The sequence below is a fragment of the Haemorhous mexicanus genome, chromosome 1 (genome assembly GCF_027477595.1).
Source record: "Haemorhous mexicanus isolate bHaeMex1 chromosome 1, bHaeMex1.pri, whole genome shotgun sequence".
NCBI lineage: Eukaryota > Metazoa > Chordata > Aves > Passeriformes > Fringillidae > Haemorhous > Haemorhous mexicanus.
In genome coordinates, this window is record NC_082341.1 from 158203238 (window position 1) to 158217820 (window position 14583).

At 61.3% G+C, this 14583-nt stretch overlaps 1 protein-coding gene across 1 annotated transcript in view; it reads left to right on the forward strand.

Annotated features, from left to right (window-relative positions):
• ADCK5 (aarF domain containing kinase 5) overlaps positions 1-14583 on the forward strand; it is a 44961-nt gene that overhangs the window by 11927 nt on the left and 18451 nt on the right. The window contains 7 exon segments of the mRNA XM_059868660.1: positions 1576-1716; positions 2672-2779; positions 5308-5445; positions 8109-8192; positions 10015-10096; positions 13302-13330; positions 13332-13381. Of these exon segments, the coding sequence (XP_059724643.1) occupies positions 1576-1716; positions 2672-2779; positions 5308-5445; positions 8109-8192; positions 10015-10096; positions 13302-13330; positions 13332-13381 (632 nt within the window).

A 14583-nucleotide genomic window follows, 5' to 3' on the forward strand; every position in this document is an offset into this window, starting at 1 on the left:
GGACATTGGGGACATTGGGGACATTGGGGACATTGGGGACACTGGGGACATTGGGGACATTGGGGACAGTGGGGACACTGGGGACACTGGGGACATTGGGGACAGTGGGGACACTGGGGACATGGGGGACACTGGGAACACTGGGGACATTGGGGACATTGGGGACATTGGGGACATTGGGGGGTTGGGACATTGGGGACATTGGGGACAGTGGGGACACTGGGGACACTGGGGACATTGGGGACACTGAGGGGACATTGGGGACACTGGGGACACTGAGGGGACATTGGGGGCTCTGGGGACACTGGGGACACTGGGGACATTGGGGACATTGGGGACAGTGGGGACATTGGGGACATTGGGGACAGTGGGGACATTGGGGACACTGGGGACATTGGAGACATTGGGGACATTGGGGACACTGGGGACATTGGGGACATTGGGGACACTGGGGACAGTGGGGACACTGAGGGGGTGTGGGACACTGGGGACACCCAGGGACACCCAGGGTGGTGGCACGGGGACAACGTGGCCTCTGAGGGACCTTGGGGACACAACGAGGTAGAGGGGGGGGGTCCCAGTGTCCCCTCACCTGTCCCTCACCTGTCCCTTACCTGTCTCTCCCCTGTCCCTCCTGTCTCACCTGTCCCCAGTGTCCCCTCACCTGTCCCTCACCTGTCCCTCCTGTCTCACCTGTCTCCAGTGTCCCTCTCCTGTCCCCAGTGTCCCCTCACCTGTCCCTCACCTGTCCCTCACCTGTCCCTCCTGTCTCACCTGTCCCCAGTGTCCCTCTCCTGTCCCCAGTGTCCCCTCACCTGTCCCTCACCTGTCCCTCCTGTCTCACCTGTCTCCAGTGTCCCTCTCCTGTCCCCTCACCTGTCCCCTGACCTGTTCCATGTGTCGCTCACCTGTCCCAAATGTTCTCAGTGTCCCTCACCTGTCCCTCACCTGTCCCCAATGTTCCCCAATGGCCCCAATGGCCCTCACCTGTCCCTCACCTCTCACCTGTCCCCTCACCTGTCCCCAATGGCCCTCACCTGTCCCTCACCTCTCACCTGTCCTCTCACCTGTCCCCAGTGTCCCCTCACCTGTCCCTCACCTCTCACCTGTCCCCTCACCTGTCCCCAGTGTCCCCTCACCTGTCCCTCACCTCTCACCTGTCCCTCACCTGTCCCTCACTTCTCACCTGTCCCTTCCCTGTCCCCAATGGCCCCTCACCTGTCCCTCACCTGTCCAAAATGCCCCCAGTGTCCCTCACCTGTCTGCTCACCTGTCCCCAGTGTCCCTCACCTGTCCCTCACCTGTCTCACCTGTCCCCAGTGTCCCCAATGTCCCTCACCTGTCCCTCACCTGTCCCCAATGTCCCTCACCTGTCCCCAGTGTCCCTCACCTGTCCCTCACCTGTCTCACCTGTCCCCAGTGTCCCCAGTGTCCCTCACCTGTCCCCAGTGTCCCCAGTGTCCCTCACATGTCCCTCACCTGTCTCACCTGTCCCCAGTGTCCCCAGTGTCCCTCACCTGTCCCCAGTGTCCCCAGTGTCCCCAGTGTCCCTCACCTGTCCCTCACCTGGCCCAGGTGGACGAGCTGTTCCTGGAGGATTTCCAGACCACGCCTTCCGGAATGTTCCGTGACTTCGACTACGAGCCCGTGGCTGCCGCCAGCCTGGCCCAGGTGCACCGGGCGACGCTGCCCGACGGGACCCCGGTGGCCGTCAAGGTGGGACACACCTGGGCGCACACCTGGGGACAGCTGGGCACACCTGGGGTCACACCTGGGGACAGCTGGGCACACCTGGGGACAGCTGGGGACAGCTGGGCACACCTGGGGACAGCTGGGCACGCCTGGGCACACCTGGGGACAGCTGGGCACACCTGGGGACAGCTGGGCACACCTGGGGATACACCTGGGGACAGCTGGGGACAGCTGGGGACAGCTGGGCACACCTGGGGATACACCTGGGCACACCTGGGGACAGCTGGGCACGCCTGGGGATACACCTGGGGACAGCTGGGGACAGCTGGGGACACCTGGGGTCACACCTGGGGACAGCTGGGGACACCTGGGCACACCTGGGGACAACTGGGCACACCTGGGGTCACACCTGGGGACAGCTGGGGTCACACCTGAGCACACCTGGGGACACACCTGGGCACAGCTGGGGACAGCTGGGGACACCTGGGCACACCGGGGGACAGCTGGGCACACCTGGGGTCACACCTGGGGACAGCTGGGGTCACACCTGAGCACACCTGGGGACACACCTGGGCACAGCTGGGGACAGCTGGGGACACCTGGGGACAGCTGGGGACACCTGGGTGCACACCTGGGGACAGCTGGGGTCACACCTGGGCACACCTGGGCACACCTGGGGACAGCTGGGTGCACACCTGGGCACACCTGGGGACAGCTGGGCACACCTGGAGGCACCTGGGGACACCCGGCGACACCTGGGCACACCTGGGCACACCTGGGGTCACACCTGGGGACAGCTGGGATACCTGGGGGATCACCTGGGCACACCTGGGGATAGCTAGGGGCACACCTGGGGACACCTGGGCACACCTGAGGACAGCTGGGATAGAGCTGGGGACACCTGGGCGCACCTGGGCACACCTGGGGGTGGGCGGGGTCAGTGTCCGGCCCCGCCCAGGTGACCCCGCCCCCTGGCCAGGTGCAGTACCTGGACCTGCGCGATCGCTTCGAGGGCGACATGAGGACCCTGGAGCTGCTGCTGCGCCTGGTGGAGTTCATGCACCCCGACTTCGCCCTGGGCTGGGTGCTGCAGGTGAGCACACCTGGGCACACCTGGGCACACACCTGGGGGCACCTGGGCACACCTGGGGGCACCTGGGGTACACCTGGGCACACCTGGGATACACCTGGGCACACCTGGGCACAGCTGGGATACACCTGGGGGTACCTGGGCACAGCCCTGTGCAGTTCATGCACCCCGACTTCGCCCTGGGCTGGGTGCTGCAGGTGAGGAGCACACCTGGGCACACCTGGGCACACCTGGGGGCACCTGGGATACACCTGGGCACACCTGGGCACACCTGGGGGCACCTGGGGGCACCTGGGATACACCTGGGCACACCTGGGGGCACCTGGGGGCACCTGGGTACAGCTGGGATACACCTGGGTACAACTGGGATACACCTGGGCACACCTGGGTACAGCTGGGATACTGCTGGGGGCACCTGGGCACACCTGGGCACACCTGGGGGCACCTGGGCACACCTGGGCACAGCCCTGTGCAGTTCATGCACCCCGACTTCGCCCTGGGCTGGGTGCTGCAGGTGAGGAGCACACCTGGGCACACCTGGGGGCACCTGGGTACACCTGGGCACACCTGGGCACACCTGGGCACAGCCCTGTGCAGTTCATGCACCCCGACTTCGCCCTGGGCTGGGTGCTGCAGGTGAGGAGCACACCTGGGCACACCTGGGGGCACCTGGGTACACCTGGGCACACCTGGGGGCACCTGGGCACACCTGGGCACAGCCCTGTGCAGTTCATGCACCCCGACTTCGCCCTGGGCTGGGTGCTGCAGGTGAGGAGCACACCTGGGCACACCTGGGCACACCTGGGGGCACCTGGGATACACCTGGGCACACCTGGGCACACCTGGGGGCACCTGGGGGCACCTGGGATACACCTGGGCACACCTGGGGGCACCTGGGGGCACCTGGGTACAGCTGGGATACACCTGGGTACAACTGGGATACACCTGGGCACACCTGGGTACACCTGGGCACAGCTGGGGGCACCTGGGCACACCTGGGCACACCTGGGGGCACCTGGGCACACCTGGGCACACCTGGGCACAGCCCTGTGCAGTTCATGCACCCCGACTTCGCCCTGGGCTGGGTGCTCCAGGTGAGGAGCACACCTGGGCACACCTGGGCACACACCTGGGGGCACCTGGGCACACCTGGGCACACCTGGGCACACCTGGGCACACCTGGGGGTACCTGGGCACAGCCCTGTGCAGTTCATGCACCCCGACTTCGCCCTGGGCTGGGTGCTCCAGGTGAGGAGCACACCTGGGCACACCTGGGCACACCTGAGGGCACCTGGGTACAGCTGGGCACACCTGGGTACACCTGGGCACAGCTGGGATACACCTGGGCACAGCTGGGTACAGCTGGGATACTCCTGGGTACACCTGGGTACAGCTGGACACACCTGGGATACACCTGGGCACAGCTGGGGGTACCTGGGCACACCTGGGTACACCTGGGCACACCTGGGATACTCCTGGGCACACCTGGGCACACCTGGGATACATCTGGGTACAGCTGGGGGCACCTGGGCACACCTGGGGAATCACCTGTCACCACGTGACCCACCCACCCCCCATGGGGACAGACTTGTGCCTTCGGAGCTGCGGGGAAATGATTGTCACCTGTGTGTCACCTGTGTGTCACCTGTGCCACCTGTGTGTGTCACCTGTGTGCCACCTGTGCCACCTGTGTGCCACCTGTGTGTGTCACCTGTGTGTCACCTGTGTCACCTGTGTCACCTGTGTGTCACCTGTGTCTGTCACCTGTGTCACTTGCATCACCTGTGTCTGTCACCTGTGTGTCACCTGTGTGTGTCACCTGTGTGTCACCTGTGTGTCACCTGTGTGTGTCACCTGTGCGTCACCTGTGTGTCACCTGTGCGTCACCTGTGTGTCACCTGTGTGTGTCACCTGTGTGTGTCACATGTGTGTCACCTGTGTGTGCCACCTGTGTGTGTCACCTGTGTCACCTGTGTCACCTGTGCATTACCTGTGTGTCACCAGTGTCACCTGTCTCTCACCTGTGTGTCACCTGTGTCACCTGTGTGTCACCTGTGTCACCTGTGTTACCTGTGTGTGTCACCTGTGTGTCACCTGTGTCTGTCACCTGTGTGTCACCTGTGTCACCTGTGTCACCTGTGTCACCTATATGTTGTCAGGGGATGCTGGCACTCACCTGTGTTCACTGTGTCACACCTGTGTCACTCCTGTGTCATTCCTGTGTCATTCCTGTGTCCCTCACCTGTGTCCCTCACCTGTGTATCTCACCTGTCTCACCTGTGCAGGAGCTGAAGGGCACGCTGGCCCTGGAGCTGTCTCACCTGTCTCACCTGTCCCTCACCTGTCCCTCACCTGTCCCTCACCTGTCTCACCTGTCTCACCTGCAGGAGCTGAAGGGCACCCTGGCGCTGGAGCTGTCACTGTCACACCTGTCCCTCACCTGTCTCACCTGTCTCACCTGTCCCTCACCTGTCCCTCACCTGTCTCACCTGTCCCACCTGTCCCACCTGTCCCACCTGTCTCACCTGCAGGAGCTGAAGGGGACCCTGGCCCTGGAGCTGGATTTCGAGAACGAGGCGCGGAACTCGGAGCGCTGCGGGAGGGACCTGGGGCACCTGCGGGGGGTGACGGTGCCACGCGTGCACTGGGGACACTGCAGCAAGGTGAGCACACCTGGGCACACCTGGGCACAGCTGGGATACACCTGGGATACACCTGGGATACACCTGGGGACACCTGGGCACACCTGGGGATACACCTGGGGACACCTGGGTACAGCTGGGATACACCTGGGGCACCTGCGGGGGGTGACGGTGCCACGCGTGCACTGGGGACACTGCAGCAAGGTGAGACACCTGGGGATACACCTGGGGATCCACCTGGGGACAGCTGGGCACACCTGGGGACACCTGGGATACACCTGGGGACAGCTGGGATACACCTGGGCACACCTGGGATACACCTGGGCACAGCTGGGATACACCTGGGGACACCTGGGATACACCTGGGGATCCACCTGGGGATCCACCTGGGCACAGCTGGGATACACCTGGGGACACCTGGGATACACCTGGGGACACCTGGGATACACCTGGGCACACCTGGGATACACCTGGGGACACCTGGGGATACACCTGGGCACAGCTGGGCACACCTGGGATACACCTGGGACACACCTGGGATACACCTGGGCACACCTGGGCACAGCTGGGGACACCTGGGATACACCTGGGCACACCTGGGATACACCTGGGACACACCTGGGATACACCTGGGCACACCTGGGCACACCTGGGACACACCTGGGATACACCTGGGCACACCTGGGATACACCTGGGACACACCTGGGATACACCTGGGCACACCTGGGCACACCTGGGATACACCTGGGATACACCTGGGATACACCTGGGTACAGCTGGGCACACCTGGGATACACCTGAGGGGGGTGACGGTGCCACGCGTGCACTGGGGACACTGCAGCAAGGTGAGCACACCTGGGCACACCTGGGCACACCTGGGCACAGCTGGGATACACCTGGGATACACCTGGGCACACCTGGGCACAGCTGGGACACACCTGGGCACACCTGGGATACACCTGGGATACACCTGGGGACACCTGGGCACAGCTGGGATACACCTGGGCACACCTGGGACACACCTGGGATACACCTGGGATACACCTGGGGACACCTGGGCACAGCTGGGTACACCTGGGGCACACCTGGGATACACCTGGGGACACCTGGGCACACCTGGGCACAGCTGGGATACACCTGGGCACAACTGGGATACACCTGGGATAAACCTGGGACACACCTGGGCACACCTGGGGACAGCTGGGATACACCTGGGGATACACCTGCGGGGGGTGACGGTGCCACGCGTGCACTGGGGACACTGCAGCAAGGTGAGACACCTGGGCACACCTGGGGATACACCTGGGCACAGCTGGGGACACCTGGGCACACCTGGGGACACCTGGGCACACCTGGGGATACACCTGGGGACACCTGGGACACACCTGGGACACACCTGTGGGGGGTGACGGTGCCACGCGTGCACTGGGGACACTGCAGCAAGGTGAGACACCTGGGCACACCTGGGGATACACCTGGGCACAGCTGGGATACACCTGGGCACACCTGGGCACACCTGGGGATACACCTGGGCACAGCTGGGATACACCTGGGCACACCTGGGCACACCTGGGGATACACCTGGGGATACACCTGGGCACAGCTGGGATACACCTGGGCACACCTGGGCACAGCTGGGATACACCTGGGGCACACCTGGGGACACCTGGGGCACAGCTGGGGACACCTGGGACACACCTGGGGACACCTGGGCACACCTGGGCACAGCTGGGCACACCTGGGCACACAGGACAGGGATGGTGGGGACGGGAGGAGCGGGCGGTGGCAGTGGGTGGGGGCAGGGCCGGGCTGGGTGTCACCTGGAGTGACAGCTCTGTGTCACCTGTCCCTGTGTGTCCCTGTCCCTGGGTGTCCTTGTCCCCTCCCTGTCCCGCTGTCCCCTCTGTCCCTGTGTCCTCCTGTCCCCACCCTTGTCCCCTTTGTCCCCTCCCTGTCCCGCTGTCCCCTCTGTCCCTGTGTCCTCCTGTCCCCACCCTTGTGCCCTCCCTGTCCCTGCCCCTGTCCCCATTGTGTCCCCTGATGTCCCCTGTGTGTCCCCACTGTCCCCATTGTGTCACCTCTGTCCCTGTCCCCATCCCTGTCCCCACCCTGTCCCTGTCCCCACTGTCCCTGTGTGTCCCTGTCCCTTCTCTGTCCCCTCCCTGTCCCCTCTGTCCCCATTGTGTCCCTGTCCCTGTCCCTGTGTGTCCCTGTCCCCGCTGTCACCTCCCTGTCCCCATCCCTGTCCCTCTGTGTCCCCATTGTGTCCCTGTCCCTGTCCCCCATCTCCTCTGTCCCTGTCCACACTGTGACCCCTCTCTGTCCCCACTGTCCCCTGTGTGTCCCTGTCCCCATTGTGTCCCTGTCCCTGTCCCCTCTCTGTCCCCTCTGTCCCTGTCCCCATTGTGTCCCTGTTCTCTCTGTCCCTGTCCCTGATGTCCCTGTCCCCTCTCTGTCCCTGTCTCCTCCCTGTCCCCTCTCTGTCCCCTCTGTCCCTGTCCCTGTCCCTGTCCCTGTCCCCTCTCTGTCCCTGTCCCCTCCCTGTCCCCTGTCCTTATCCCCTCTGTCCCCTCTGTCCCCTCCCTGTCCCCTCTGTCCCTGTCCCTGTCCCTGTCCTTGTGTGTCCCTGTCCCCTCCCTGTCCCCTCTGTCCCCTCTGTCCCCTCTGTCCCCTCTGTCCCCAGCGCGTGCTCACGGCCGATTTCTGCGAGGGCTGCAAGATCACCAACACCGAGGGGATCCGAGCCATGGGGCTGGGCCTGAGAGACGTCAGTGACACCTGGGCACACCTGGGGGGACACCTGGGCACACCTGGGCACACCTGGGCACACCTGGGGGGGGCACAGGGCATCCGAGCCATGGGGCTGGGCCTGAGAGACGTCAGTGACACCTGGGCACACCTGGGGGGACACCTGGGCACACCTGGGCACACCTGGGGGGGGCACAGGGCATCCGAGCCATGGGGCTGGGCCTGAGAGACGTCAGTGACACCTGGGCACACCTGGGCACACCTGGGGGGGACACCTGGGCACACCTGGGCACACCTGGGGGGTTTGGGGACACCTGGGGGGGACACCTGGGCACACCTGGTGGGGGCACAGGGCATCCGAGCCATGGGGCTGGGCCTGAGAGACGTCAGTGACACCTGGGCACACCTGGGCACACCTGGGGGGCACACCTGGGCACACCTGGGGGGACACCTGGGCACACCTGGGCACACCTGGGGGGCACACCTGGGGGGGGGCACAGGGCATCCGAGCCATGGGGCTGGGCCTGAGAGACGTCAGTGACACCTGGGTACACCTGGGCACACCTGGGGGGCACACCTGGGCACACCTGGGGGGCACACCTGGGCGGCACACCTGGGCACACCTGGGCACACCTGGGGGGGACACCTGAGGGGGGCACAGGGCATCCGAGCCATGGGGCTGGGTCTGAGAGACGTCAGTGACACCTGGGCACACCTGGGCACACCTGGGCACACCTGGGCACACCTGGGCACACCTGGGGGGACACCTGGGCACACCTGGGGGGGGCACAGGGCATCCGAGCCATGGGGCTGGGCCTGAGAGACGTCAGTGACACCTGGGCACACCTGGGCACACCTGGGCACACCTGGGCACACCTGGGCACACCTGGGGGGACACCTGGGCACACCTGGGGGGGGCACAGGGCATCCGAGCCATGGGGCTGGGCCTGAGAGACGTCAGTGACACCTGGGCACACCTGGGCACACCTGGGCACACCTGGGCACACCTGGGGGGACATCTGGGCACACCTGGGGGGGGCACAGGGCATCCGAGCCATGGGGCTGGGCCTGAGAGAAGTCAGTGACACCTGGGCACACCTGGGGGGCACACCTGGGGGGGACACCTGGGGAGTTTGGGGACACCTGGGGGGGACACCTGGGCACACCTGGGCACACCTGGGGGGGACACCTGGGCACACCTGGGCACACCTGGGGGGCACACCTGGGGGGGGCACAGGGCATCCGAGCCATGGGGCTGGGCCTGAGAGACGTCAGTGACACCTGGGCACACCTGGGCACACCTGGGCACACCTGGGGGGCACATCTGGGGGGCTTTGGGGACACTGGGGGGGGGGTCAGGGGACACCTGGAGGGTTTAGGGACACCTGGGGGGGTTTGGGGACATCCGGGGGGGGTTTGGGGACATCTGGGGGGTCCCAGGGGGTTTGGGGACACCTGGGGGATTTGGGGGGGGCCCAGGGGATTTGGGGGTGTCCCCAGGGGGGTCCCAGGGGGGTCCCTGTCCCCTCCTGCCTTGGGGACAAACGGCTGAGGGGATTTGGGAGCTTGGGGGGGGCCTTGATCTCAGTTTGGGGGTCCTGGGGGGGGGGGTCCCAGGGGATTTTTGGGGTGAATTTGGGAGATTTTGGGGTTCCTAAATCCCCTAAACCCCCCCAGACCGCAGAGAAGCTGATCCAGGGGATTTTTGGGGTGAATTTTGGGGTTTTTGGGGGTTCCTAAATCCCCTAAACCCCCCCAGACCGCAGAGAAGCTGATCCAGGGGATTTTTGGGGTGAATTTTGGGGTTTTTGGGGGTTCCTAAATCCCCTAAACCCCCCCAGACCGCAGAGAAGCTGATCCAGGTGTTCGCTGAGCAGATTTTCTACACCGGCTTCATCCACGCGGATCCGCACCCCGGCAACGGTACTGGCACCCCAAAATCAGCCCGAAATCACCCCAAAAATCACCCCAAAATCACCCCAAAATCACCCCGAAATCACCCCAAAAATAATCCCAAAAATACCCAAAAATCACCCCAAAATCAGCCTAAAAATCACCCCAAAATCACCCCAAAATCAGCCTAAAAATCACCCCAAAATCACCCCGAAACCACCCCAAAAATCACCCCAAAATCACCCCCAAAATCACCCCCAAGTCACCCTAAAATCACCCCAAAATCGCCCCGAAATCACCCCGAAACCACCCCAAAATCACCCTAAAAATACCCCAAAAATCACCCCAAAACCAGCCCAAAATCACCCCAAAATCACCTTGAAATCAGCCCAAAATCACCCCAAAAATGACCCCCAAGTCACCCCAAAAATCACCCCAAAATCACACCAGAATCACCCCAAAAATCACATCCAAATCACCCCAAAAATCACCTTGAAATCACCCCAAAAATCACCCAAAATCACCCCAAAATCACCCCAAAAATAATCCCAAAAATCCCCTCAAAAATCCCCCCAAAAATCACCCCAAAAATCACCTTGAAATCACCCCAAAAATCACCCAAAATCACCTTGAAATCATCCCAAAATTATCCCAAAAATCACCCCAAAGTCACCCCGAAATCACCCCTAAAATAACCCCAAAATCACCCTGAAATCACCCCAAAATCATCCCAAAATCACCCTGAAATCATCCCAAAATCACCCCAAAATCAGCCCAAAATCACCCCCAAAATCAGCCCAAAATCATCCCAAAATCACCCCGAAATCAGCCCAAATTCATCCGAAAATCACAAAAAAATCACCAAAAAATCACCCAAAAATCACCCCCAAAATCACCTCAAAAACCCCCCAAAATCACAAAAAAATCACCCCAAAAATCATCCCAAAATCACCCAAAAATCACCCCAAAAATACCCCAAAATCACCCTGAAATCACCCCAAAATCCCCCTTAAAATGACCCCAAAATGACCCCAAAATGACCCCAAAATGACCCCAAAATCAGCCCAAAATCACCCCAAAAATCACCCCAGGACACCCCAAAAATCACCCCAAAATCACCCTCAAAAACTACCCCAAATCACCCCAAAAATCACCCCAAAATCACCCCGAAATAAGCCCAAAAATCACCCCAAAATCACCCCGAAATCACCCCGAAATCACCCCAAAAATCACCACAAAAATCACCCAAAAACCACCCCAAAATCACCCGGAAATTACCCCAAAGTCACCCCAAAATTCACCCCAAAATCAGCCCAAAATAATCCCAAAAATCACCCCAAAAATCACCCCAAAATCACCCCGAAATCACCCCAAAAATACCGAAAAATCATCCCAAAAATCACCTCAAAAATCACCCAAAAATCCCCAAAACCACCCGGAATCACCCCAAAATCACCCCAAAAGTCAGTCCAAAATCACCCCAAAAATCACCCGGAAATCACCCCGAAATCACCTCAAAAATCAGCCCTAAAAATCACCCCAAAATCATCCCAAAAATCACCCCGTAATCACCCCAAAATCACCCCAAGATTACCTCAAAATCACAAAAAAATCACCCAAAAATCATCCCAAATTCACCCCAAAAATCATCCCAAAAATCACCCCAAAATCACCCCAAAAATCAGCCCCAAATCACCCAAAAATCACAAAAAAATCACCCCAAAAATCAGCCCTAAATCACCCAAAAATCACAAAAAAATCACCCCAAAAATCAGCCCTAAATCACCCCAAAATCACCCCAAAATCACCCCAAAAATCAGCCCTAAATCACCCCAAAATCACCCCAAAATCACCCCAAAATACCCCAAACTGGGACCCCGAAATTCGAGGGGGGGGAACCCCAAAATTGGGAGGGGAACCCCAAAAATTGGACCCCAAAAACCGGGGGACACCGACCCCGGGGGGACCCCGAAATTGGGACCCCAAAATTGGGAGGGGGGCCCCAAAATTCAGCGGGAGCCCAAAATCCGGGGGGGCACCCCAAAATTTGGGGGGACCCCAAAACCAGGGAGGACCCCTGAATTTGGGGGGACCCCAAAATTCGGGGGACCCCAAAACCAGGGAGGGGAAACCCAGAAGTGGGAGAGGGACCCCAAAATAGGGGGGGGGGGTCCCCTAAAAGGGGAAGGGTCCCCAAATCTGGGAGGGTCCCCCAAAATCGTAGGGGAACCCCAAAAAAAGAGACCCCAAAAAAGGGGGGGTCTCCAAGGGGAATGGAGGGAACCCAAGGGGGGGAACCCCAAAAAATGAGAGGCGGGGTCCCCCAAAAAGGGGAGGGGTCCCGAAATGGGGTGGGGGTCCCCCCAAATCCGGGGGAGTCCCCAAAAAAAGGGGAACCCCAAAAAAAAAGTCCCTAATAAAGGGGGGGGGGTCTTCAAAGGGAATGGAGGGAACCAAAGGGGGGGAACCCCAAAATATGAGAGGGGAGGGGTCCCCCAAAAAGGGGAGGGGTCCCGAAATGGGGTGGGGGTCCCCCAAATCCGGGGGTCCTCAAAATAGGGGAGCCCCAAAAAAGGGGAAGCCCAAATAAAGGGGGGGGTCTCCAAGGGAATGGAGGGAATCCAAGGGGGGGAACCCCAAAAAATGAGAGGCGGGGTCCCCCAAAAAGGGGAGGGGTCCCGAAATGGGGTGGGGGTCCCCGGGAACCCCAAAAAAAATGGGACCCCAAAAAAGGGGGGGGGGTCTTCAAAGGGAATGGAGGGAACCCGAGGGGGGGAACCCCAAAAAATGAGAGGGGGGGGGTCCCCAAAAAGGGGAGGGGTCCCGAAATGGGGTGGGGGTCCCCCCAAATCCGAGGGTCCCCAAAAATAGCGGAACCCCAAAAAGGGGGTCCCTAATAAAGGGGGGGTCTCCAAGGGGAATGGAGGGAATCCAAGGGAGGGAACCCCAAACAATGAGAGGGGGGGGTCCCCTAAAAAGGGGAGGGGTCCCGAAATGGGGTGGGGGTCCCCCCAAAATCCGGGGGTCCTCAAAATAGGGGAACCCCAAAAAAGGGGGAACCCCCAAAAAAGGGGAAGCCCAAAAAAGGGGGGGGTCTCCAAGGGAATGGAGGGAAACTAAGGGGGGGGAACCCCAAAAAATGACCGGGGGGGGTCCCCAAAAAAGGGGAGGGGGTCCCGAAATGGGGTGGGGGTCCCCCCAAATGCGGGGGTCCCCCAAGGTGCCCGTCCCGCAGTGCTGGTGCGGCGCGGCCCCGACGGGCGGGGCGCAGCTGGTGCTGCTGGACCACGGCCTGTACGAGACCCTGAGCGAGAGGTGAGCGCCCCAAAAATCACCTGGGGGGACCCCAAAAATCACCTGGGGGACCCCAAAAATCACCTGGGGGACCCCAAAAATGGGGGGGGGGGGGGTAAAACTGCCCCGGGGGGGCACAAAAATGGGGAGGGGGGAGTCCAAAATGGGCTCGAAATCATCGGGGGGTCCTAAAAATTGAGGGGGGGGATTTCAAAATTGGGGGGATCCCAAAAATGGGGGGGGACCCCAAAAATGGGGGGGGAAACCCAAAATGGGGGGGGGACCCCAAAAATGGGGGGGAACCCAGAATGGGGGTGGGGGAGCCTAAAAATGGGGAGGGGGGAGATCAAAATGGGCTTGAAATCACCGGGGGGACCCCAAAAATTGAGGGGGGGGAAATTTCAAAATTGGGGGGACCACAAAATCAGCGGGGGGACCCCAAAAATGGGGGGGGGACCCCAAAAATGGGGGGGACCCCAAAAATGGGGGGGGACCCCAAAAATGGGGGAGGGGGACCCTTAAAATGGGGAGGGGGGAGCCCAAAATCGGCCCGAAATCACTGGGGGGACCCCAAAAATTGAGGGGGGAATTTCAAAATTGGGGGACCCCAAAAATGGGGGGACCCTAAAAATGGGGGGGAACCCAGAATGGGGGAGGTGGACCCTAAAAATGGGGAGGGGGGAGCCCAAAATCGGCCCGAAATCACCGGGGGGACCCCAAAAATTGAGGGGGGGGGGAATTTCAAAATTGGGGGTATCCCAAAAATGGGGGGGACCCCAAAAATGGACGGGGGGGGACCCCAAAATCACGGGGGGGACCCCAAAAATGGGGGGGAACCCAAAATGGGGGAGGGGGACCCTAAAAATGGGGAGGGGGGAGTCCAAAATCGGCCTGAAATCACTGGGGGGGGACCCCAAAAATTGAGGGGGGAATTTCTAAATTGGGGGGACCCCAAAAATGGGGGGGACCCCAAAAATGGACGGGACCCCAAAAATTGGGGGAACCCAGAATGGGGGAGGGGGACCCTAAAAATGGGGACGGGGGAGCCCAAAATCGGCCCGAAATCACCGGGGGGGACCCCAAAAATTGAGGGGGGAATTTCAAAATTGGGGGGACCCCAAAAATGGGGGTGGACCCCAAAAAATGGGGGGGAACCCAGAATGGGGGAGGGGGACCCTAAAAATGGGGAGGGGGGACCCCAAAATCGGCCCGAAATCACTGGG